General features: G+C 42.8%; 1 protein-coding gene across 2 annotated transcripts in view; it reads left to right on the plus strand.

The window, feature by feature from the left end:
• Nucleotides 1–26,299, plus strand: part of SCD5 (stearoyl-CoA desaturase 5) — a 174,312-nt gene that overhangs the window by 75,478 nt on the left and 72,535 nt on the right. For both annotated transcript variants that reach the window (XM_010358930.2, XM_030924068.1), the window contains exon 2: nucleotides 19,913–20,043. In XM_010358930.2, the coding sequence (XP_010357232.1) occupies nucleotides 19,913–20,043 (131 nt within the window). The remainder of the gene's footprint in view (nucleotides 1–19,912; nucleotides 20,044–26,299) is intronic.

A 26,299-nucleotide genomic window follows, 5' to 3' on the forward strand; every position in this document is an offset into this window, starting at 1 on the left:
GAAGAACAAGTACACTCATGCTACCCATAGCTGTCATTTTTGTTTGTTTGGTGAGACAAGTGGAAGCTGCTGGTACAGTACTGTGAGTGGCTGATAGTGAAATGAAAATAAAACTCAGGTATGGCTTTTACCCTCTGGAAGTTAGTGTGGACGGTGCTGACAGAGTGATAGCTTTCTTTGGGCTTGAACTGAATTCACATTCAACGTTTTATTCTAACCATCAGGAGCCTGTACCCTTGAGCCCCGTTAGCCCTTAGGAAAGCCTAACACCCTCTACATTGCATATCAGCTGGAAAGGTTTATTTCTGAAGTTCAGGGGAGTTATTTATGAAAGCCACAAAATATTCCGAGGATATAGATTTCGGGAAACCTTTGGGCTCCTTACTCTGGAACTATTCCAACTTGGTTTTCCTTTTTTGTTGTATTTGGCCTTCAGAAACCCCTTCCTGAATTCTTCCTATTATCATCCAGGTTGATAACCTTGTTGGTATTTAAGTGTGCAATTTGAAATATAATCAACATATGTTTACCATTTTCTTTGCGTGGGAGAGAGTGAAAATTGTTTCTTATTAATAGTTACCTTTATTATGCTCATTAGGAAAAACAAAATGCCATGTTCCGCTTGCTCTCAGAGGCAGTGGAGGACAGGGCCTGGGGCCAAAATGTCTAGGTTCGTATCTTCCTGCTGCCACTAGCAAGCCCCACTGCTCACAGGCACAACAACAGCAGTTTTCAGGGTATATATCATCTATCCACCACTTACCAGGCACTTGACATTTCTTATCTTTAATCCTAAAAGCAGTTCTTCCAGCTTTGTTTTGTTCTTCCCATTGTACAGATGAGGAAACAGACTCAGAAAGCGTTAGGCAAGAGCTAATCACGGCTACTATGTATATCTTTTTATATTATTCTTTTAATTTGATATTGTCTTTCCCACTCACTCTAGGGCCTACTTATTTGTGGGCAGGAAGAGGAGGTATGCGTGTATTTAAGTTTAATTAGTATGGTATTAGAGAGCCTGTACAAAGCAAGGTCTATTTTATTTATTTATTTTTTCTAAAGATGGAGGTCTCACCCTCTTGCCCAGGCTGGTCTCAAATTCCTGGGCTCCAAGCAATCCTCCTGCCTCAGCCTCCCAAATTGCTGGAATTACAGGTGTGAGCCACCATGCCCGGCCCAAAACAAGGTTTAGCCCATACTTTCTCATGCTGGCCATCTATGTTCTGGTTCTGACATTTGTGTGGTTGGTGTTAATTTTAGACCTAAAAAGAGAAAGATGAAATTCGGTATTTGTTATCAAGTGTCGGAGACACTTATTTTCCCCAAACTTTTATTATGTACATTTTCAAACATACAGAATTTTAAAGAATAATACAGTAAACACCCACATATCCACCACTAGATTCAATAGTTATTAACATTCGCCATATTTGCTTTATCTACATGTAACTTTTTTTCTCAGCCATTGGAAAGTAAGTTGCAGATGTTGTGGCCATTTACACCTAAATGATTCCATACGCATCCCCTAAAAATAAGGATATTATCATAACCTAATATAATATCTTGTCCATATTCAGATTTCTTGTGTCCTCAGACTATCTTTTATGATTGTTTTTTGTTTTCAACTAGGAGCTAGTCAGGCTTATCACATTGTATTTGATTGTTATTTGTTTTCATTGTCTTTGGAACAGACCCTCACCTTTGACATTGACTTTTTGTTTTAGTTTTCTGTAGAATGTCCCACATTTTTGTGTGATTGTTTCTACCTTCCCTCTGTTTTCTGTAAACTGTGAGGTCAGTCTTACCGGCCTGCTTAGGTTGAAGTTAAGCTAATTTGTTTGCTTAGGTTGAAGTTAAGCTAATTTGTCACGAATACCTGAAGGGTGATGCTGTGTGCTTCCTATTCATCATCAGAAGGTGTCGATTGCCTGCTTGTTCCACTTTAAATTTTTAAAAAAATTTTTAAGCTTTATCACTTTTATCAAACATACCGGCGCATCTTATGGTAATTGACAAAACTGAACAAGGTAATTTTGTTTACAGAAAAAAAATTTAGCAAAAATGTGTATAGTACAGTCAATTGAAATGCAGTGTTCATACTTCTTAGGTATACAAGAAAATAGAAAATAAAAGTTCTCTGCTGCCCAATAAGAAAAATCAAGTCTTTTAGAAGACTTGAATGGAAATCAGAAATTTAGGGATTTGTGAGAAGAACTTCTTGGTGCGGATCCACATCTACATTTAGAGTTCCACTTGGTTATTTTTAAAAATAAATAAACCTCACAAACAAGACATCACAAAGAACAGAGAGCCCTACTGCCAATAATTGCCAGGACCAATATGCTATTGAAACAACTGGCAGAAATGTTACAGACACCTCTTCACTATGTAATGTTCCTGTAGTTCTGAGGTGAAGGTAAACCAACAGGAGAGAATCCTTGTTTTTTTTTTTTTTTTTGAGACAGAGTTTCACTGTTGTCACCCGGGCTGGAGTATAATGGCGCGATCTCGGCTCACTGCAACCTCTGCCTCCCAGGTTCAAGCGATTCTCCTGCCTCAGCCTCCTGAGTAGCTGGAATTACAGGTGCCTGCCACTATGCCCGGCTAGTTTTTGTGATTTTTGTATTTGTAGTGGTGACGGGGTTTCACTACGTTGGCCAAGCTGGTCTTGAACTCCTGACCTCAGGTGATTTGTCCGCCTCGGCCTCCCGAAGTGCTGGGATTACAGGCATGAGCTACTGAGCCTGGCCGAGAATACTTTTTTTTTTTTTTTTTTTTTTGAGATGGAGTTTCACTCTTGTCACCCATGCTGGAGTGCAATGGCACAATCTCAGCTCGCTGCAATCTCCGCCTCCTGGGTTCAAGTGATTCTCTTGCCTCAGCCTCCCGAGTAGCTGGGATTAGAGGCACCTGCCACCACACCTAGCTCATTTTTGCATTTTTAGTAGAGACCCAGGGTTTCACCACGTTGGCCAGCCTGGTCTTGAACCCCTGACCGCAGGTGATCCTCCCGCCTCAGCCTCCCAAAGTGCTGGGATTACAGGAGTGAGCTATCACGCCCAGCTGGGAATACTTTTTATAAGTAGCTTTGGATTAAGTGATCTTTCACATTTTTTTCTAACTATACCATTTTATCAAAAACATAATAATTACTTATTACTGAGTAAAAATAGTAGTAGGTTTTAATATTCACAACCAACCACTCTAGTGCTAACATAGGAGGGTACAAACTGTTAAATTTTTTTGATCATAACTAGATGATCAAGATGGAGCCCTTTTTGGCGGAAAAAAATTCCTTCTACTCCAAATTTGACACTGTTAAGAGGATATAAAGGAAAGTTAAATTATTTAAGATTTTTCACAAAAGATTTAAGAACAAAAGAGTAAATCCTGCTGAAAAAAATATGACAGCCATACCATCTGCAAAGTAAGTCTTCTACAGAGGTGCAGCTTGACTCTTTTTGTTGTAATAAATAAACACTGCTTAGTTCCATAGGTGCTGTCACTGCAGCTAGTGCACACTAGTGCCACCCACTGTCCCCAGTGTGCAAAGAGAAGGGTGGAGGTGTGTTCTAGTATTACTGATGCTAAGCTCCATCTCTTGGTTAAGTGGTGGCTTCCAGATGCTTCCGTTGTAAGATTCTATTTTCCCCTTTGCAGTTAGGAAGCAATTTAAGAGTTGATACTTCTCCCAAATCCTTTCATCTAATGATTTTAGCATTTGTATTCGTTTGCTGCTATAACGATGTACTACAGATGGGGTGGCTTAAGCAACAGAAATGTGTTGTCACACAGTTCCAGAGGCTAGAAGTCCAAGATCCAGGTGTGGGGAGCTTCCTTTGAGGGCTGTGAGGGAAGGATCTGTTCTAGGCCTCTCTCCTTCGCTTATAGATGGTCGCCTTCTCCCTATGTCTCTTCACAGTGTTTTCCCTTTGTGCATATCTGTGTCTACATTTCCTCTTCCTATGAGGACACCAATCACACTGGACTAGTCAACCCTTGCCTCCCCGTGATCTCATTTTAACTTGATGACCTCTGTAAAGACCCTACCTCCACGTCAAGTCACATTCTGGGGCACTGGGGGTTAGAATGTAAACTTTTGAATTTTGGCGGGACACAATTGTGATTCTTGCCTGAATCTGTTATTTATTGGGGTCTTTAGATTTCTGTGAAACAGATTCTGAGATGCAGATTTGTGTGCTGGCATATCTAGTACTGTGCTTAGAAACATCTGTGGGGGAATAAGAAGCAGAATTGGACAGAGGGAGAAGCTGAATTGCAGCGCAGTTGCAACAGAGGCCTCAGCCTATATGCTACAGGGAGCTGTGAAACTGGGCAGTCCTTTGAGTTTTTTTGTTTATTTGTTTTTGTTTTTGTTTTAAGATGGGATCTCGCTCTGTCACCTAGACTGGAATGTAGTGCCATGGTCACAGCTCACTGCAACCTCAAAATCCTGGGCTCAAGAGATCCTCCTACCTCAGCTTCTCTGAGTAGCTGGAACTACAGGCATGTGCCACCACACCAGCTTTTTTATTTTTAATCATTTTGTAGAGGTGGGGTCTTGCCGTTTTGCCCAGGTTGGCCTAGAACTCCTGGGCCCAAGAGATCCCCTCACCTCGGCGTCCTGAAGTGCTGGGATTACAGGCGTGAGTGACTGTGCCTGGCCTGGACAGCCCTTTGGAGATGTTCCAAATTGAGACAAAAGGCCAGATTTTGTACCCCTTTATCTACTAAGCATTGAATGCAGCCTGCCACCAGGGAGGAGGCAAGTCTTGGGCTGTGCAGCTTCCTGGGTAGGGCAATGCCTCAGGAGAGACTCAGTTGTGAGCTGTTAGGCACCGACAGTCCCAGTAGTTGGGGAACGAGTGCCTGGACCTACAGAGGGTTGGGGCAGTGCTCAACGGCATCAGACACAATTGGGGATTGCAGAAGGGTGGTTTCCCCCCTAACCTGCATTAATTATTAGGTGGCACCTTTCTGAAAAGAAGATCTTTCCTTCATCAACTAGGAATGGATTATAGTTCTAAAAAGACGGGATAAATGCTTCTTTGTCTTTTGCCTTTTTTTTTTTTTTTTTTGTATTTTTGTCTTTTTTGAGGCAGCATCTCACTCTGTCACCCAGGCCAGAGTTCATGATTACAACTCACTGCAGCCCTGACCTCCTGGGCTCAAGTGATCCTGCCACCTCAGCTTCCTGAGTAGCTGGAACTACAGGCATGCACCACGACACCCAACTAATTAAAAAAATTTTTTTTTGTGGAGATGGTGTCTCACTATGTTGCCCAAGCTGGTCTCAAACCGGGCACAAGCGATCCTCCCTCCTAGGCCTCCCAAAGTGCTAGGATTACAGGCATGAGCCACTGTGCCTGGCCATTTCTCTTTTAATTACCAATTTTCCAAGTCATGAACGATGTTAATTCATTTATACTCAGGGTTGCATTATGACTTTTGCCTTCGTAGGCCCCTTCTCCATAAAAATATATTAAAAATCATTTTACAACTACCAGCCTGACCAACATGGCGAAACCCCATCTCTACTAAAAATACAAAAATTGGCCAGGCATGGTGGTGTGCACCTGTAATCCCAGCTACTCAGGAGGCTGAGGCATGAGAATTGCTTAAACCCAGGAGGCTGAGGTTGCAGTGAACTGAGATTGTACCACTGCACTCCAGCCTGGGTGACAGAGCAAGACCCTGTCTCAAAAAAAAAGAAAATCATATTTTACAACTGTATTGGTATAAAGACAACTATAATCTAGGCTAGATTCATGATTATATACTTATTACTATATTCTCTTTTTTTCTTTTTGAAGAAAACATATTGTGGGCTGTCAGCACTGTGCCTACTGTGTCTAGTGGGTCAGTTAGCCCTGGTAATGCCCTAGATTGAGGCCAGGCAGGTAATAAATGAAGAGGGTTGATTCAGAGTGCATGTACTACTGTATGGGGTAAGCAGGGGTGTCATGTGTAGCTGTCTCAGTGGAAGGGGTATGTAGTTCCTGGAAAAAGTTGCCATGCAAGAAAGAGAGGTGGCCTGATGTTGCCAGATCTTTCCATGTTTCAGGAGAAGCCAGAAAAAGAGATTTTAAAATTTGAAATTGCCTATTTTTAATTGTTGGATCAGTTTTTTAAAAAATCCATGGGTTGGTTGTGGCCTGGGGGCTGCCAGTTTGGGAACTCAGCTAGCAGCAAGCCCCCTGAGAGGGAGGCTGCCCACCCTGATACTCCGCACCATGGAGGAAACTGGCACATGGAAGGCGCTTGTACATGCTTGAGAAGAAATGAATGAATAATTGGATTTTGATAGGTCAACTCATTAAAATTAGGTTGGAATTTATGCATAAGAACCAAGTGAAGGTCAGAAAACCAAGCCCTGGAATATGCTGCAAAGAAAAAAAAAAGTCTGCCTTGGGGTTATTCACAGCAACTTAAAGCGATTTGGCAAGAATAAAAATGTGTGAAGAAACCTCTTGAAACTGGAGTTTGTGAACTAGGTCAGGCTGCCTTAATAATGCAGTCCCTAATTAGAGAGTTGAAGGGGGTTTCTTGGTATCGTGAAAGAATATTGCATTATTAAATTTTATCTTTTTTTTTTCTGTTTAAGCCAGAAACATCGTGATAACAACAACCTTGAAAAAAATGTGTTTTGTAACTTTTTGGTGGGGGAAGCAGCAAGTACACCTCACTGCCAAATATTCTTCATGTTTGTCCGTGGCCTGTGGCTGCCAGATAGAGGAACGTTTGGTTGGAATCCACTGGGTTCACACCGATCACCATGGTGAGGGAGGGTCTGAGTCAGAAAAAAGGACGAGAGGAGGATGAAGAAATCAGGACGGAGAGATGAGGATGGAGAGAAACAGCGCCCCCCAAGAGGCTTTCCCGGACTTTTCACTTTAATTTCCAGCTCTTTTGGCTCAGAAATAAAAGCAACAGTGATGGCTAGGGCCTCTCTCCATAGAATGTTCCCAAAGATGTCCCTCCAGAGCACAGCGCTCAGCCCTCTGAGTGTCTGGTTATTGTGGTCCTTCTGTGAAACCTTGGATTCCTGGACTTTGACCAGCAACTGTCTTTACTCCCATAGAGAGATTGCTTATTTGAAAAAAAAAAAAATGTAATAATGACCCATAACTACTCAGTTCAGATGATGACAGCAGAAATTATTCTTTTTTTTTTCCCACTTCCCTGAAATTGACCAGTTTTGGTACTGTTTTTAATTTTTATCTTCCTTCAGAGGGACCAACTTTTTTTTTTTTTTTGAGAGGGAATCTCACTCTGTTGCCCAGGCTGGGGTGCAGTGGCACCATCTCGTCTCACTGCACCCTCTGCCTCCTGGGTTCAAGCGATTCTTGTGCCTCACCCTCCCAAGTATCTGGGATTACAGGTATGCACCATCACGCCAGGCTGACTTTTGTATTTTTAGTAGAGATAGGGTTTCACCTTGTTTGCCAGGCTGGTCTCGAACTCCTGACCTCAAGTGATCTGCCTGCCTCGGCTTCCCAAAGTGCTGGGATTACAGGCGTGAGCCACTGCACCAGGCCAAAGGACCAACATTTTTGATATTAGTTTCCTATTTAAAGGCAGAGATATTAATGAGCATGCAAATAGCTATTGCAATATAAAATGTATGCACATCTTCCTGTAACACACACAAACTTACTGCCCAAGATAAAATAAAAACTGAATAATTAATGAAAAGGAAATTCAGTGTGTCCATAGTACAGTAAATTATTCACTTTGTTCTCAATTAGCTCTAATTGTGATTTCGATAGTTGTATAAGATGGAGAGAGAGAGGTTGTGATGGGAGTTATCCTGAATCAGAAACAATGAAATGTGTTTGATCTTCCCCATTTCACCTCAGAGAACCTAAGCAGTCTGAGGACCAGGTTCAAAAAAAAAAAAGTCTCTGTTGAGATCTGGGTCATCTTTTCCCTATAGCCTTTGCTTCCTGGTCACCCAGCCTCAACCTTGCAATGTCTGCCTAGTAATAAAAATAATGGTGTTTGCAGTAATATTTATTGAAATATTGTTATGTGCTAAATACCCTATACAGTGATCCTTCAGTATCTGTAGGGGGTTGGTTACAGGAACCCTCCATGGCTACTAAAATTCACAGATGCTTGAGTCCCTTCTATGAAATGGCATAGTATTTGCATATAACCTTTGCACATCCTCCAATATACTTTAAATCATCTCTAGATTACTTATAATACCCAAAACTATGTAAATGCTATATAAGTAGTTGTTATTGTTATTGTTTAGGGAATAATGACAGGAAAAAAGGCCTGTACATATTTAGTGTAGACATAAATATCCATTTTGCTTCCTCAGGTATTTTCTTTCTTTCTTTCTTTCTTTCTTTCTTTCTTTCTTTCTTTCTTTCTTTCTTTCTTTCTTTCTTTCTTTCTTTCTTTCTTTCTTTCTTTCTTTCTTTCTTTTTCTTTTCTTTCCTTTCTTTCCTTTATTTTCTTTTCTTTTTCCTTCCTTCCTTTCTTTTCTTTTCTTTTTCCTTCCTTTCTTCCTTCTCTCTCCTTTCCCTCCCCTCCCCTCCCCTCCCCTCCCCACCCCTCCCCTCCCCTCCCCTCCCCTTCCCTTCCCTTCCCTTTCTGAGTCTAGCTCTGTTGCCCAGGCTGGAGTGCAGTGGCAGGATCTTGGCTCACTGCACCCTCTGCCACGCAGGTTCAAGTGATTCTCCTGCCTCAGCCTTTTGAGTAGCTGGGATTACAGGCGTGCACCACCATGCCTGGCTAATTTTCGTAATTTTAGTGGAGACGGGGTTTCGCCATGTTGGCCAGGCTGGTCTTGAACTCCTAGCCTCAAGTGATCCACCCGCCTCGGCCTCCCAAAGTGCTGGGATTACAGGCATGAGCCACCGTGCCCGGCCTTCTTGCTCAAATATTGTCAGCCCACAGTTGAATCCACAGATGTGAAACTCATGGATAAGGAGGGCTGACCGTATGCATTTTCACTTAAGGCCCCCAACAACACTTTGACGTAGTCTTTTGTTTGTTTGTTGTTTGTTTGTTTACAGATAAAAGAACTGAGACTAAGAGAGAGAGTAAGTTGGTATCACCCCAGCTGGGAAATGGCAGAGGGGCAGTTCCAGATTCCCTGTGAGCTCCCTCCCTTCTGTGTGGAGGGAGCTGACATTCTCCATGAGTTCTTCCAGGGAGCTTTGATTCCCATGCCTAGTAAATGATCTCCCCCACACCCGGAAGGGAAGCTTTGTGTTATTTGAGGGAAAGGAAGAGGCTTCGAAGAAGAAAGGAAGAAGCCACAGGGGAAATCATGGAAAGCTCTCAGGCTGAACTAGTTTATGCTATTGAATAGTTTTTTCTCAAGGGTTTGCCTTGGTATCATTGTTCTGAACAAATATTAGCAGATTAAAAAAATGATAACATTGACCTTTTTTTTTGTAAAATATTGCACCCTTGACAGCTCAAAATATAGCTCTTCTTATACTTGTGTGGCCACAAGTACCAGTTGCCAAACATTTTTAAAAGTGGACTGGAAGCAGAACAGGCTTAGTCTTTGTCATTTTCTTAAGAACAAAAGAAAACACTCTTCTCCTGCCTTCCCCAAACCATTCAGTTGAGTCACCTTGTTTTATGTGCTGTTGGCCAAGAGCTGGGCTGTCAGCATCATCCTGTGACAACTAAGAGTTCTTAACTTTCTGGCCATCAGGTTTTTCCTCTTATCACTGCATCTCTTCTCCTTCACGAGACCTCATTTCCCACACCAAGGCATGAAGGTACAAGCCAGAGTTATGACCCCTGTCTTGTCAGTATGAGGTCCTAGAATATATGTATGTATTTTAAAGCTCCTCAGATAATTATGATACAGGTAACCTGGCGCCAGAATGGTGTTTGGGACACCCTTGTTTTTTTTATTAATGAGGAAATTGAGGCCCAGAGTGATAAGTAACTTGTCAAGGGCCTTCCAGTTCCTAATCTAGGCTCTGGATGCTGAAAATAACCCAGATAGAAGCCAGAGGAAGCCCATTGGTTCAGCATAGGCCAGCCTCCTGGGGCACAGAGCAGCATGAGAAGGGAAGGTGTGTGTCTGCCAGGGGTGCATGGAGAATACTCAGCCCAAAGTCTTCTATTTCCGCCCATTATCACCCATCTTCCACAGCCTTCAGATCTGTCATAATCTCATCACGTGATTTTTTTTTTTCAGATGGAATCTCGCTTTGTCACCCAGGCTGCAGTACAGTGGCGTGATCTTGGTGCATTGCAACTTCTGCCTCCTGGGTTCAAGCAATTCTTGTGCCTCAGCCTCCCAAGTAGCTGGGATTACAGGCATGTGCCACCACACCCGGTTAATTTTTGCATTTTTGGTAGAGGCGGGGGTTCCATCATGTTGGCCAGGCTGGTCTCGAACTCCTGACCTCAAGTGATCTGCCTGCCCCAGCCTCCCAAAGTGCTGGGATAACAGGTGTGAGCCACTGTGCCTAGCCTCATATGAAATTCTTTATGGTATCCTATTGTTCTCAAGATCAGTTCTCTCTCTCTAGCATTATATACAGGTTGAGTATCCCTTATCCAAACTGCTTGGGTTCAGAAGTGTTTTAGATTTTATATTTTTTCGGATTTTGGAATATTTGCCATATACTTACTGGTTGAACATCCCTAATTCAAAAATCTGAAATCCAAAATGCTCCAGTGAGCATTTCCTTGAGCATTGTGTGGATGCTCAGAAAATTTCAAATTTTAGAACATTTCAGATTTTCAGATTCAGGATGCTCAACCTGTATGAGTCCCTTCCAGACCTGGCTCCTTGCCTGTTTTACTCCCTTCATTTTACCCCCACAGCCCCCTGCCCCGAAGCCAAACCAAACCACTTGCTCCTGCTTGAACACACACAGCCTTCACACCTCCATACCTTGCTCACAGCAGCCCCTCCTTCATGAGCTCATGCTTCAGGTGCGCCTGTAGTACCTCGATCTCTCCTTCAGAGTCCCTGTCATCCATTTGTTCAGTGTTTACCTAGAGACTGCCCACAAGTAAAGGGGCTACACCTGTCTTGTCTGGACCTGGATAAGAGCAGTTTTGATTGCGGCGGCTGTGAGGGGAGAAAGACCAAAACCTGATTGAGTGCGTTTAAGAGAGAATGGAAAGAGAACTGCAACCAGTGATTGGAGACAATATTCAGTAAGTTTCACTGTAAAGGGGAACAGGAAAATGGAATAGGATCCAGATGGGGAAGTGGGGTCAAGAGAGGTTTTTAAATTTTGCTTTTTAACATAAGAGAAATAACAGCATGGCTGTAGGCTCATGGGAATAATGTAAGTATGTGGGGCAGTGTTGATGATACAGATGGGAATTTCTGAGTAATGTATGAGTAGGATGAGTGGATATGATGCACAAGGGAAGGACCAGACTTAAAGAGACTGTGGCTTGGCCATGTGCAGTAATGTAGCGATCATAGAGTACCCAGGCTCAGATGCTGGATGGTAGGTAGAGGTGGCGGAACCTGGGGAAGTTCTGATATTCTTACTGAAATCAGAAGCAAAGTTACCAGGTGAGTAGGGAAGGGAGGTGTCAGGGGTGAGGTGATTGGAGCAGGTATGAGGTCAATGTCTAGGACAGAGGGACCACATATGGATCAGGGAAATGTAATATGGTTGCTGGGTAATATTAAAGCCCAAATGAGGTTAGTGGTCATGATTGTAAAGTGAGACCAATCAACATGGTTGAGTGTTTTTCTCTGGTTGATTTAGTTGCGCAGATGCCAGCTGAGAATACCTGGAAAGACAGACAGACAAAATCCCTGCCCTCGTGGAGATTATGTTTCAGTAAGGGCAGATAGCACTGACCAATAATTCCTTATTTAATAACATGATGATTGCTGTATTGGTCAACACAGAGGGCAACAGAGCATCTAACGGGGTGCTTGTCTGAAGTGAGCCATGTATATACTGAATGAAGTCCTGGAACGATCCAAAATCTTGCCTTCTTTTTTGTTTGAATTACAAACTGTGTGGTGCAGTAGCAGAGTAGTAACAACATATGCTATAATTTTGTGTTTCTTAGTAATCTGCTATGACTTTCATGCTTATTGCTATATAAGCTGTAAATCAACCAGGAAAAGTAGCAGTTGCCCAGTATGTGAGAACCATGTAAATGGACCTAACCCAAAGCAGGAAGGACACTTGAGGAAAGTAAGCAGTATGTATAAAAGGCATGAAATATATCCACTCTCTCTCCTGTTCTATCCCCTTGTCATTTAATCTTCCTAGATGTGGGCAGTTGCTTAAAGATTCATGCTGTGGGATGAGAGAACATATCTTTCTGCGGCTCATATGCAGCACAATAGATGGTGGCTTAGTGGAGGGAGGTAGATGGCAGAGAGAAGCTGCTGGTTATTTTAAGTATGATAGAATTTAGAAGATTTTAATAGTAAGAAGAAACCCTTTGCTTCTCAGCTTGCAGTCTCCAGCACCCTTGAAAATGTTCTGATTTTGAAAGAATTGTTGAAACAGTACCTACATGGAAATCACCTCTGAATCTTGAACCTTGTATACCCAAACTTTTCAAGGGAAGATGTAAGATTTAACTGAGATTCTTTGTAGTGCTATTCCATGAGATAAGTAGCCGTAGAGGTCCTTGCCCTGTCACTGGCAGCCCTTAATCAGACACACACACGTGCGCGTGCACACATACACATTCATTCTCTCTCTCTGTCTCTCTGATCTGGCTGGTCAGAGAAACACTCAGGGACTCTGGGACAGTAGCATCAGCACCTGCCACAAGCTCGTTAGAAATACAAGTTGAGGCCAGGCGCGGTGGCTCATGCCTGTAATCCCAGCACTTTTGGAGGCCAAGGTGGGCAGCTCACAAAGTCAGGAGTTCGAGACCAGCCTGGCCAACATGGTGAAACCCAGTCTCTACTAAAAATACAAAAATTAGCCGGGCGTGGTGGCACACGCCTGTAATCCCAGCTACTCAGGAGGCTGGGGCGAGAGAATGGCTTGAATCCCAGAGGCGGAGGTTGCAATAAGCTGAGATCGCACCATTGCTTGCACTTCACCCTGGGTGACAGAGCAAGACTTCATCTCAAAAAAAAAAAAAATATATATATATAAAGTTAGTTGGTCCCTCTCTAGACCTATTGAATCAGAATCTCTTGGGCTGGGGTCCAACATCTGCACTTTACTAAGATCCCCTTCCTTAGATTGTATCCTGGCTCTATCACTGTCAAGTTTTCTTCATCTATAAGATGGAGATCATAAAGGTACCTACCCCCTACCTACACTTGTGGTGAGTATTAAATGAGTTACTGTGTATAAAGTGCTTAAAGAGGGCCTGGCACATAGAAAGCCCTTAGTCAATGGTAGCTCTTATTGTTATAGGGCACATGAAAATGCTACAGGGCACAGTGATGCTATTGATCTCACACCATGGTCCTTTGTTTCCAGCTTATTTATGAAATAATATCAGAAATAAATTACTCCTGCTTCTACATCTCCCCACGAAACTAGAGAGGTGTGAAGAAGCAAGGACAGGTGCAGTCAAACCCAGAGAATGAACAAGGCTTGGTTTCAAGAAGAGCTTTCCTAAGAATTTAGAGATTCGCTACCTTGTCACTATTGACATGTTTGACATTTAGGGCTGGATTTTTTTTTTTTTTTTTTTTTTTTTTTTAAGGCAAGGTCTTACTTTATCACCCAGGCTGGAGAACAGTGGTGAGATCTTGGCTCACTGCAGCCTCCACCTCCTGGGCTCAAAAGATCTTCCTACCTCAGCCCCACAAGTAGCTGGAACTACAGGCACATGCTACCACGCTTGGCTAATTTTTTGTAGATACAGTGTTTTGCCTTGTCGTCCAGGCTGGTCTCGAACTTCTGAGCTCAGGTTATCCACCCGCCTTGGCCTTCCAAAGTGCTGTGATTACAGGCATGAGCCACCGTGCCGTCCTGGATATTCTGTACATGGGCAGTTTCCATGCATTGTAGGATGCTGAGCAGCATGCCTGGCTTCCACCCACTAGATGCCAGTAATACCCTTCAAGTTTTGGGTTGCAACACTCAATAATGTCTCAAAACATTGCCAAATGTAGGGGGTCAGAGTGGGGAGGGGAAGCAAAATCTCTCCCTCCTCATCAGAACCACAAGTTTATAGTGATGAAAAGTGTGGGTGTCTTCAGAGGGGGTTATCAGGGAGGGGATCTTTTCAGAAACAGAGCATGGCATTCATGCATGGGGCAATAATATGTGCCAGTGCTTACTGCTTGCCAGGCACAGTTCCAATTTTGCATGCAGTACCTCTTTCAATCTTTACAACAAACCTAGGGGGCAGGTACTATTTTCCCTACTTTATACATGAAGAAACCAAGCTTTAGAGAAATTGTCACAGTGATAAGTGATTTAACAGGGATTCAATCCCAGGGCCATTTTAGCCATTATGCTGTATTGCTGAGCACTACATATATGTGCTTCTCTCTTTCTCTCTCTCTCTCTCTCTCTCTCGTTTTTTCTCTCTCATTTTCTCTCTCCCTCTCTCATTCTCTCTCCCTCTCTCCCTCCCTCTCTCCCTCTCCATCAATGGGGCTGTAGGCCTTTCCCTATCTATCTTCAGAATCTGGGAAGGACTAGAGAGGAGAAACAGTCACTAATTGGCCAGAGCCCAGAACTGACTTTCAAAACACTTGAGCTGACTGCAAAAGCAGACATGAAAGCACAGTGCCTTCTTCCCTGTTCCCTCTCCTCACCCCAGGTGTCACCCTCTCCCAAGAGGCCTTCACCCTGTGTTGGCTTCCCCCTCCTCTCCTCAGTTCCCTGGGGGAAAATCGCTCCCCATTGCACACCCTGAGCCACAGCCCAGCACCCAGATATCACTCTGCAGCTGAGAGACTAGGGGGCAGTTCTCACCATCAAAGGGAGCTGGTGGGGAGGTGGGGCAGGTGGAGTGTGAACAGGACTCTGAGTTCACATGACAGGATGACATTGTTTCCTGATCCGAGGGTCACTTTGCATTTACTGAGGCCCTATGGAGAGTCAGCAACTGGTGGTGGGTTGTAGAGAGCAGTGCTCTCTGGATCTCATCTCTCTGTTTGTAAATTGAGAGGGTGGGGCCACATGGTGTCTAAGAGAGGGTGTACCTTACGAGGCAGGAGTTTCTCAGCCCTGGTTTTGCATCAGAATCATCTGCTGAGAGAGAGATGCCTGCTGTCTGGCCCCCATTTCTGATGCAGTCGGATGTTTAAGATCTCAGGTGACTGCAGTGCGCAGCCAGGGTGGAGAACCACTGCACTTGCCTGAAAGGGCTTGGGGTTGGACTGATCTGGTGTTGGAGTTCTGGCTTTATCACTTGGAGGTCCCAAGGCATTTATTTAATGTCTCTGGGTCTCAGTTTTGCAAATCTGTAAAATGGAAATTATGACATCTACCTCATAGGAGTAAAACAGGAAAATTAGGTACATTGGTAAAGTGACAGCCCAGGGCAGGCTGTCAGTGAGTCTCCACTCCCTTCTGACTTTCTGTTATGCAGGGATGTTCCTCACCTGTTGATGGACACGTGGATTATTTCTGCCTTCTGGCTATTGTGAATAATACTGCTATGAACATGGATATATAAGTATCTGTTTGAGTCCTATCACTGCTCTCAATTCTTTTGAGTAAACACCTAGAAGTGGAATTGCTAGAACAAATGAGTTTATGTTTGTTTCCTTCCGTCCATCACATCCTCTTTTCCACCCTCAGGGCTTTGCATCTGTGAGTCCCTCTGCCTGATCTTGCCTCCTCTGAACCTTGCTCAGTTGACTTCTTATCGTTTAAGTGTTAGCCTAAATTCTTGCTTCTTCTGCAAAGCCTTCTCTGGTCCCCCAAACTAAATTAGCCACTTTTTAATCTCTCTTATATTATTGCGTTCATTTGCTCTGTAGCACTTTCCATACTTTGTCATTGTATAGCAAGTAACTTACTTTTCAAACTCCTGTTAAACTCCCGGTTCTGAGCTCAGTGGCTGGTACATAATAGCAGCTCAATGAAACTGTCTCATAAAGTCTCGGCTCTCCTGACACTCATGTTTATGACAAGCCAAGGCTGAATGGGATGCAGAATGATGGTGTAGGTATTACAGGCAAGGGAGTAAATTGGAAGGGCAGAAAGGAAAACCAGAGTTTTGACTTTCAGCTTGTGTTTTGAGCTGGCTAAAAGGACGTGATTCATTCAAGTTCCTCCTGATAGGATGAACTCTGTTTCCAGGGCACAGGCAGTCAGCAGGGGCATTTAGAATGTGGGCTCTTCCTGCCTTAGATTGTATCCTGGCTCTATCACTGTCTAGTTTTCTTCATCTGTAAGATGGAGATCATAATGGTACCTACCCCCTACACTTGTGGTGAGTATTAAATGAGTTACCATGTATAAAGTGCTTAAAGAGGGCCTGGCACATAGAAAGCTCTCAGTCAATGGTAGCTCTTATTATTATTATTTATTAACGTTCACTCTGATGCTATAGAGATATAGATTATAAGCGAGGGTTAGAGAGCTCTGCCAAGTGCTTCCTTCTGTCGAGCACTCAGGGATGGCTCTTGAAGGGGGCTGTCCATCTCTGTCTCTGATCAGGTCCAGGATTAAGGGAGTTTTGCCTTTTGCTTTTTAGCATCCTTCTAGGACTGTTCTCTGTCATATAGTCAGGACGGGGTCACTACAATCATTATCAAAACAATGTACCAAACAGGGAAATCAGGACAGATAGGAGGTTATGTCTTCCACACAGAAGCCAAAGGAGCTCTGGACTCTGCCTCTTCCCATCCCTGGCTGCTGGAGCTTGGGTTTGTGATCCAAGCATGGGCAACAAGGTACTTCTGCCATGGAATCCTGGGTGGTCTTGATAACTTCAGGCATAGGTGTAGGGTCATATAGAGGTTCTTCTTGGCCTCTGTGGAAGATTCAAGGGTCCAAGTTATGACACATGTCTGGTGGTGGCAGGTATTCAGGGGTGGTGATGCCTGTGGGAGCATCCTAGGCCAATGGTTGGTTTTTTATTCCTTTGTTCTGTTTTGGGACAGGTCTCTTTTATTTTACAGTAAGAAAATATATATAATAACAAAATCCAATAGGAATTCAGTAATTGTTTCTTTAATGCATTTTTGAGCTATAACTCATACTGTACAACTCACCTATTTAAGGTATACAAGTCATTTGTTTTTAGTATATTTGCAGAATTGTGCAACTATCCCTAAAATAAATTTTAAAACATTTTTATTCATAGAACCCATTAGCAGTCACTCCCCTCTTCCCCTTGCCTCCACCCCCTACGCCATGCAGCACCAGCCTGTTTACTTTCCCTATAGATGATAAACTATTCTGCAATCAGGATTTAAGATGTACCTTCCTTCCATGAATGAAAGGTTCCTGCTTATGTTTTGTATTCAGGTTATCTATTGTTGCATAACAAATGACCCCCAAATTTAGCAGAGTAAAACAAAACATATTTATTTTCTTACAGTTTTTGTGGGGCAGGAGTCCAGGTACAGCTTAGCTGGATCCTCTGCCCCGAGATCTCTCATGAGGCTGCAGTGTGTTGGTCAGGGCTACGATCTTGCTTGAAGGCTCGACTGAGGAAGGATCTGCTTCCAAGCTCACTCATGTAGTTGTTGGTAGGATTTGGTTCCTTGAGGGCTGTTGGACTGGGGGCCTCATTTCCTTACTGGCTGTTGGCTGGAGGAATCCTCAATTCTTTGCCACGTGGGCCTCCCCAACATGGCAGCTTGCTTTATCAAAGCCAACTCAAGAGAGAATCTGCTAGCAAAACAGAAGTCACAGTATTTTGTACACTAATCATGGAACTGACATTCCCTCAATATTGCTATATTCTTTTGGTTAGAAGCAAGTTACTAATAGGGAAGAGACTACACAAGGCCATGCATGCCAGAAAGTGGGGAGCACATGGACCATCTTGGAGGTGGCATAGCCTGTCCTGCAGGACCATCCCTGAGTTCTCTAGGCTGCTCCATATATTTTTTAATTCCTGCTTTTGTTTTGTTTTTGGCTTGAGCTAACCAGAATCAATGACTCTTGTTTGCATCCAGACTGCCATACTTGTTTGTTGCTTACAATTCTGTCATCTTGTGATTCTGGTTTCTGTTGATTCAGCACCTTTCTCTGTGAAGTATGAGCTACTTGGTAAAGCATTTGGCATTACCCATTACTCCTTTTATCCCCTCAAAGTCACCAGTTCTGTGTCTGAATATTTCATTACCTCAGAACCAGCTAATAAGCATCCATCTGAGCACTTGTTTGAATATGAGTCTCCACAAAGATCATAGAAGAGAAATTAAGAACAGAGAATTAGCACTGTCAAAATAGGAAAACTGAATCCTGTTAATGGGACAGCCCATAAATCCTCACATTCATCCCAGAATGTGTTTTTGTGGTTTTTCTTCATTTGGGTCATGACCAGAGGGTTGGTTTCCTCCCAAGAGCTTCAGCAGAATTTAAGCATCAGAAATCCAGTGCAAGCTAGTTTAAGCAAGAAAATGAAGTCTGTTGGCTCTGGTAACTAGGACATACTGTGGAGGCTCCCAGGATCAAAAGAAGAATGACAGAGCTCCTAGGTCAACAACCAGTGACTCAAGACAGGTTTAGCTCTTGTGGGCATCTTCATTGTCTTCATGTCTCACTTTCTTGGCCTCAAGATTTGCTGTTGTAATCAGGTTTTCTCAGCTTGGTAATATGTAATGTTTGGTAAACCCTAGCTTAGGCTTTGAGCCAGAAGAGGGAAAAGCATTGGCTCGGGTGTTTATTCCCATGTCCTGGAAGACAGGGCACTATGCTAGGCCAGGGCCAGGTCACATGGCTAAATTCCAGTTGTTAGAAGAAGAACCATGGGAATCCAACAGCCACTACTGCACAGTACAGGCACTGCTGGAACCATTGTTGGTGCCATAGGGATAGACAGAGAACCATGTAAGTGATCCCTAAATTATTGGATATTCCCAAAAGGACAAGACAATGTCTGTGGTAAAGGCCTGACTGGCAAATGTGGATTAGAGTGATCCTTTTTTAGCCAATTTTTTTCATGGGGTCTTGGAATTAATTTTATTGCACCCAAAGTCCAGCCTACTGGCAAAATAGAATCACATTGAATTTTTCCATTCTAGATTTTACTTGTTCCCTGACTACTTGACAGTTAAAACAGAAACAAGAAGGCCAGGGATGACAAGGAAAATGACTGTCCATTTCATGGACTCATGACCAAGGTTAAATTACAATAACAAAGGAGGCCAGAGCTTTTTATTTGCTGCTACTTTCTGTGATTTGTGGGCAGATTGTTGTTTGTTTTTTGCTTTTACCCTTTCAAGTAAGGAATGATTTGTCATGTTCATGAAACCCACATGTATTCAGGGACCGCTTATTCTTAGAGTTAAGGGTAAATCTTGTTTTTACAACCAAGTCAATATAGATTGAGATCAAGATTGGTCAAACACTTCTGGAAGATGTAATATTGTGCTCTCTTTAAATGTTTACTGACACCAATAATGGGCACTGCCACTTAGAAATATGCTCTTTATATATCTCTCACCCTTTAATGGGTGCCAATTAAGAGGTGACATAGAGCTCAATCTCCGCCCTGCTGAGAGTGTATGTGTGAGATTGAATTGCGAATGTACATTGATATGGTTGTGACTTTGCATCAAGACTGGCAAGAAACATTAGCAAATAAAAGATTTGCTGTAGGGAAAAATATTCAAAGATCAAAGTTTGCTAAAGAAAGTTCTCTGCTTATGCATGGTACTGGGACGCTACAAATCAAAAAGGCTGCCTCCTCTCAAGTTGTTGATTCTTCATGTCACAGATTTCTCCCCAACACCATTTCACGTGTGTCCCTGTTCAGGAAAGAAAAAACATGGTGGGTGTTTGAAAGTTCGGGGACCATTGCTGATGTTGTCCCTGCTTGTGTCTTGCAGCCTACTTCTGCTTCCTCCTGGCCGCTCTGGGTGTGACAGCTGGCGCCCATCGCTTGTGGAGCCACAGGTCCTACAAGGCCAAGCTGCCTCTGAGGATATTTCTGGCTGTTGCCAACTCCATGGCTTTCCAGGTGAGGATGGAGGGTCCTCTCTGTGTTGGGGGACCCAGTGCAGATGGCAGTATGGGAGGAGGGGAAAGATGGGCTGACACCCCTCCATCCCCATCCTAGACTCAGTGTTCAGGCCCCAAGCACGCCCAGTCTGTCCCAAGTGTTTATCTCTTTGTAGCTTTTAGATATAGTAAAATGTCCCCTGGGGGGTTTTGTGCCCTAAGGCATGCCGAACTACTGAGGGGAAGGGAGGCTCCTCTATCCAGAGCCCATGCTGTGAACATACCCTGAAAGCCTCAACATTTGTCTAGCCCTAACCAGGGGCCAAGTTCTGTGATAAGCACACTGGTATGCATATAGTATTTGATCCACACAGTAGCCCTGTGAGCTAAATGCTACATGTCTCCATTTTACAGATGAGGAGAGTGAGGTTCAGTGAGGTTAAAGAACCTGCCCAAATCATATACCTAAAAACTAGTACGTTCAGGGCTAGGCAAATGCAGGCCAGCCTGACTCCAAGTTATTGCTCTTCCAAAACCTAGTCCTGAGGTAGCCCTGCGAGGTCCTGGTGGAAAGACTATTCCATCTGAAGTTTGAAGACTCAGGCATTTTACTCTGATGGGTGCTAGCTGGGAATCACTTCCTCAACTTCATTTTCTTTATCCGTAAAAATAAGAACAAAACTTCATTCTCAGGGTTGTTATAAACTCAATGAAAACTGCAAGGGGCTATAAAAATGTAAGAGACGGTCATCACTGTACCAGGATTGGGCCATGTTCTTTAGGACTATTCCAGTCCTAGGCCATTCCCCACCTCCTTGGGTACTTTCCTTGGGTACTTTTGGTTTGGTCATGGATCTCTGTTTTCCCAATTCCTAATCTGAGTGGGAACAACTTGTTTTCAAAATTTCTGCCCGCATATGAGTGTAGATGATTCTGGGCCCCATGCATTTTCACTCATTGGGAAGGAATAGTGATTGCCAAAAGTGCTCTCGAGTCCAGGGAAACAGGTGACCCAGGAGCTTCCCTGTGGCCCTCAGACACACAGCTTGTGTGGCCACCTCTGCCATGGGCCTCCCACTCCTATGAGACAACCTGATGCGGAATATTTCTCTAAGTGCTCTTGTAGCTCAGAATTCATTTCCTTATTTTAGGCTTCTCTCATACAGTTTGACTTTTCATAAGGTAAATAGGATATAACACAATAGGTCAATTAGGGAACACAGTTGGTGGTGTGTATATATACTGCTTGTAATTCAAGCACAGTCAGGAATTAGTACTGAGGTTCTAGGAAATAAGCTATTAAGCATAAGGGAGCAGTTGGCAGCTTCCTGGTTCCATGTCCATTTGTTCACCACTGGCAGTGTGAACTATGCTGCACTTTATTTTGACTTCAACCATCTTATTTCAGTGTTGTGCTTTCAAAATAATAATTGACTTAGGTCTTAGATGACATTCAGGACCTAACTTGATAATTTTCATTTCTTGTATTCAAGCAATCCTTTCTTTATAGCCTCCAATGACACACTCATGTAGTTATAAAACATTTCTATTATTGGACTTTTTTTCCAAGATAAGTAACTTGTAGCTGAAGCCTAAAACTCTGATTTTTTTTTCTCATGAAACTATTTGTTTATAACTCAAAATTTGAAAACCTAAGTTTTCTTAACAAAACACCACATAACAGAATATTAGACTATGATTTAAAATTTATTTTAAGGAGAAAGTACACTGTAGATGGAAGTACCCAGGTCCTAGAATAAATTCTTGGCTCTGCCATTCGCTAGATGTGAGCCTTTCTGCAAGTATCAGTTCCTTTATCTGTAAGGGTGGGCGATAATAATATTTGCCTCACAGAGTTGCTGGGAAGATAAAATAATGAATAAAAAGTACCAAGCTTATGGTAGCACCTGGTGAATATTGTTCTCACCTTCTCTTTTATGAGAATTGATATATTGTTTAATTGGTTTCTGTATGCTAATGTCTGTCATATAGAAAACAATAAATGATTGTTAGGCAAATAAAAAAATGAACAGCTTTAAAATGTAGTTTTAGAAACCATCAAATTTGAACTATGCATACTTTTTCAAGGCCCACATTTGTAGTGGATTTTTAAAATTCATTCAACAAATACTTATTGAGCACCTACTATGTGGCAGGCACTGAGAAGGCACAGTGAGAATAACAATGAGCAAAGAGTCACAAGCTTCGCCTTCATGGAGCTTTTCTGTCTAGCAGGATGTTAGAATCCCCACAGTTTCCCAGTGGAAATTTCAGTGTTTCCTGGGCCTGGGGTTTTATAACAATGTCACGTAGACCTAGGTGGAAGGTACCTCTGTAAGATCAGCATAGGGCCAGTTTCCATAACATGCAGAACTGTGTCAGTGGGAGAGCACCAGAACAGAACTAGAACTAGTCAGTGTCTAAAACACTTTCTTTAAACCACTTAACCCTGTGAGGAGAACAACCTGGGGAAGTGAAAAAACGCTATGATCTGCCAGTGTAGGGTGGTGACTTATAACCCTGACTTAATGCAGTCATTGATTTAGTTGCCCTTTGATAATCCATGGGTTTTTAAAGATAGTTTCAAAGATTCTCTCTCTTCTCTCTTTCACTAGAATGGTCATGCCTTGGCCAAAATGGACAAGTCATGCCATTGCTGTCTCTGTTTGGGAGCAGCAGGGCTTTTGCTAGATGCTGCAAATAAGACCTTGAGCATTAAGAACAGTGTTCTTAAAGTTGAGACTTACACATTTTAAACTCCTTTTCTTTTTCTTCTATAGAAGATGTATGTGTGGGGCTGAGAGGCAACAGTAGGAAAGGTGGAGATACTTTTAGTCTAAAAAGATGATGATGGGCTGGGCATGGTGGCTCATGCCTGTAATCCCAGCACTTTGGGAGGCCAAGGCAAGTGGCTCACCTGAAATCAGGAGTTCGAGAGCAGCCTGGCCAACATGGCAAAACCTCGTCTCTACTAAAAATACAAAAGTTAGCCGGGCATGGTGGTGCATGCCTGTAGTCCCAGCTACTTGGGAGGCTGAGACAGGAGAATCACTTGAACTCAGGAGATAGAGGTTGCAGTGAGATGAGATCATGCCACTGCACTCTAGCCTGGGTGACAGAGTGAGACTCCATCTCAAAAAAAAAAGATTGTGATGGGGTAGGAATGCCTGACAAGGAGCTATAAAATCCTCTGTCCCCTCTGAACCCTTGTATTCAGCAAAGATCCCCTGAGTTCCTCTCTGGTCTATCCTCCTTCCTTGCCAGTAGGATGAAGTCAACCTAAAGACTGCTTGCAACTTCCTTATAATTTGCTCCAAGTCAAAGATGGACCCAGGCGAGAGATTCCTGTTCTCCAAGAGTTAAGTTTTCACAAGCAAGAGCCAGGATTCGGATTTGTGCTGTCACGCTCATGCATCTGCTCCTGCTGACTGCATCTGGGTCTCTCATGGACCCAGTCCAGTCAAAAGCACCTACTAGAGGCTTCAGCCCACTCCCTCATGGCTCATATTTCCTCATCAAGTCATGGTAATGAGTTGGATTGAGAGCTGGAAGAGAACTAAAGGGATTTAGCTTAAATTCTGTATTTTACAGAGGAGTAAACAGAGAATACCAGTGACTTCTCAAAGTTCACACAGCTAATTAGTGGATAGACTGAAAGCCCACTCTCCTGATTCAGACCACCCATTAGATATTCTTATATGCTGTCCTACAGCGTGATTTCTAAACAACATAGAATTGAGTCTTTTTTTTTTTTGATCCTCTCTGACTTTCTTTAAATTGGTGTATTTAGACCATTCACACTTAAAGTAATTATTGATATAGTTGGACTAATATCTACCAAGGTACCAATTATTGATATAGTTGGATCAATATCCACCAAGTTTCTGTTTTCCATTTGCTGCTCTTTTTCTTACTCTTTATTTGTGTATTCTACTCTTTTTCTATTTTTATGTGGTTTCAATGCACCATTTTGTATAAGTCTATTTTCTCTCCTCTCTTAACATATCAATTATACTTCTTTTTTAAAAATTTTTATGGATTGCCCTAGAATTTGCAATATACATTTACAGCTAATCTAAACCCACTTTCAAATAACACTATACCACTTCATAATAGTACCTGCAGTAGCGCAAGGACCTTATAACAGTCTATTCCCAATTTCTCCCTCCTGTCTTTTACGACGTTGTTGTCATTCATTTTATGCATCCATAAGCTATAATCACTATAATCACTAAACAAATTGTTACTATTCTTATTTTGAACAAAATGTTATGTGTTAGATTAAGAATAAGAAAAATAAAAGTTTCTATTTTACCTTCACTTATGTGGATCCGGGTTTCTGATATAATTTTCCTTCTCTCTGAAGAACTCCTTTTACCATTTTCTGTAAGGCAAGTATACTGGTGACAAATTCCCTCAATTTTGGTTTGTCTGAGAATGTCTTTTTTTTTTTTTTTTTTTTTTTTTTTTTTTTTTTTTTTTTTTTTTTTTTTTTTAGTGACAGGATCTCAATCTGTCACCCAGGCTGGAGTGCAGTGGAGCAATCATGGCTCACTGCAGCCTTGAACTCCTGGGCTTAACCACCCCTCCCACCTCAGCCTCCCTAGCAGCTAGGACTACAGGCACATAGCACCACACCCAGCTTGAGAAAGTCTTTATTTCTACTTCATTTTCGAAGAGTAATTTTGCTGAGTACAGAATTCTAGGTGGGTGGATTTTTCTCTTTTAATACTTAAATATTTTATTTCACTTTCTTCTTGCTTGCACGGTTCCTGAAGAGAAACCTAGTATAATTCTTCTCCTCACTCCTCTATATAGGTAAGGAGGGATTTTTTCCACTCTGGCTTCTTTCAAGATTTTCTCTTTGTCTTTGATTTTCTGCAGTTTGAATATGATAATACCTAAGTATTAGCCAGGCATGGTATAAACCCTAAGTGTAGGGCTTTTTGGTATGTATCCTGTTTGGGGTTTTCTGAGTTTCCTGGATCTATGGTTTGGTGCTTGTCACTAGTTCAGAAAATTCTCAGCCATTATTACTTAAATATTTTCTTTTTCTTTTTTATCTTTTTTGAGATGGAGTCTCACTCTGTTGCACATGCTGGAGTGCAGTGGTGTGATCTCGACTCACTGCAACCTCTGCTTCCCAGGTTCAAGCAATTCTCCTGCTTCAGCCTCCCAAGTAGCTAGGATTACAGGTGTACGCCACCACACCCAGCTTATTTTTGCATTTTTAGTAAAAACAAGGTTTCACCATGTTGACCAGGCTGGTCTCGAACTCCTGGCCTCAAGTGATCCACCTGCCTAGACCTTCCAAAGTGCTGGGATTGGGCCAGGTGTGGTGTCTCACACCTGTGATCCCAGCACTTTGGGAGGCTGAGGCTGATGGATTACGAGGTCAAGAGATCGAGACCATCCTGGTCAACATGGTGAAGCCCCGTGTCTACTAAAAATACAAAAATTAGCCAGGCATGGTGGCACACACCTGTAGTCCCAGCTACCTGGGAGGCTGAGGCAGGAGAGTTGCTTGAACCTGGGAGATGGAGGTTACAGTAAGCTCAGATCATACCACTGCACTCCAGCCTGGTGACAGAGCAAGACTCCGTCTCAAAAAAATAAAATAAAATACAAAGTGCTGGGATTACAGGCATGAGCCATTGGGCCATTGCACTCCAGCCTGGGGAACAAGACTGTAACTGTCTCAAAAAAAAAAAAAAAATTAGCCAGGCATGGTGGCGTGTGCCTGTAGTCCCAGCTACTTGGGAGGCTGAGACATGATAATCGCTTGAACCTGGGAGGCTGAGGTTGCAGTGAGTTGAGATTGTACCACTGCCCTCCAGCCTGGGCGACAGAGCAAGACTCCATCTCAAAAAAAAAAAAAAAAAAAAGTCATTGATAATGCCCCTACAAAGTAGGTACTATTATTTTCCTCATTTGATAGGCTAGAAAACAGAAAAGTGGTTATGTAACCTGTCCAAGGACATTCGGATTTATGTGACAGTTTTATGTGACAGAAGAGGGGTTTAAATGTAAGCATCTGGACTCCAGAAGTCACCCTCTTACTGCTGTGCTGTAATGCAATAGTCCTCAGCCTTTGTGGCACTAGGAACCAGTTTCATGAAAGACAATTTTTCCATAGATGGCGGGGTGGGGGGATGGTTTCAAGATGATTCGAATACATAACATTCATCATTAGATTCGCATACCAGTCCGTGGCCCGGGGGTTGTGGACCCTGCTCTAATGCCTCTCCCAGTGTCCAAATACACATTTATCCTTT

This window comes from Rhinopithecus roxellana, chromosome 2, assembly GCF_007565055.1.
Source record: "Rhinopithecus roxellana isolate Shanxi Qingling chromosome 2, ASM756505v1, whole genome shotgun sequence".
Lineage (NCBI taxonomy): Eukaryota > Metazoa > Chordata > Mammalia > Primates > Cercopithecidae > Rhinopithecus > Rhinopithecus roxellana.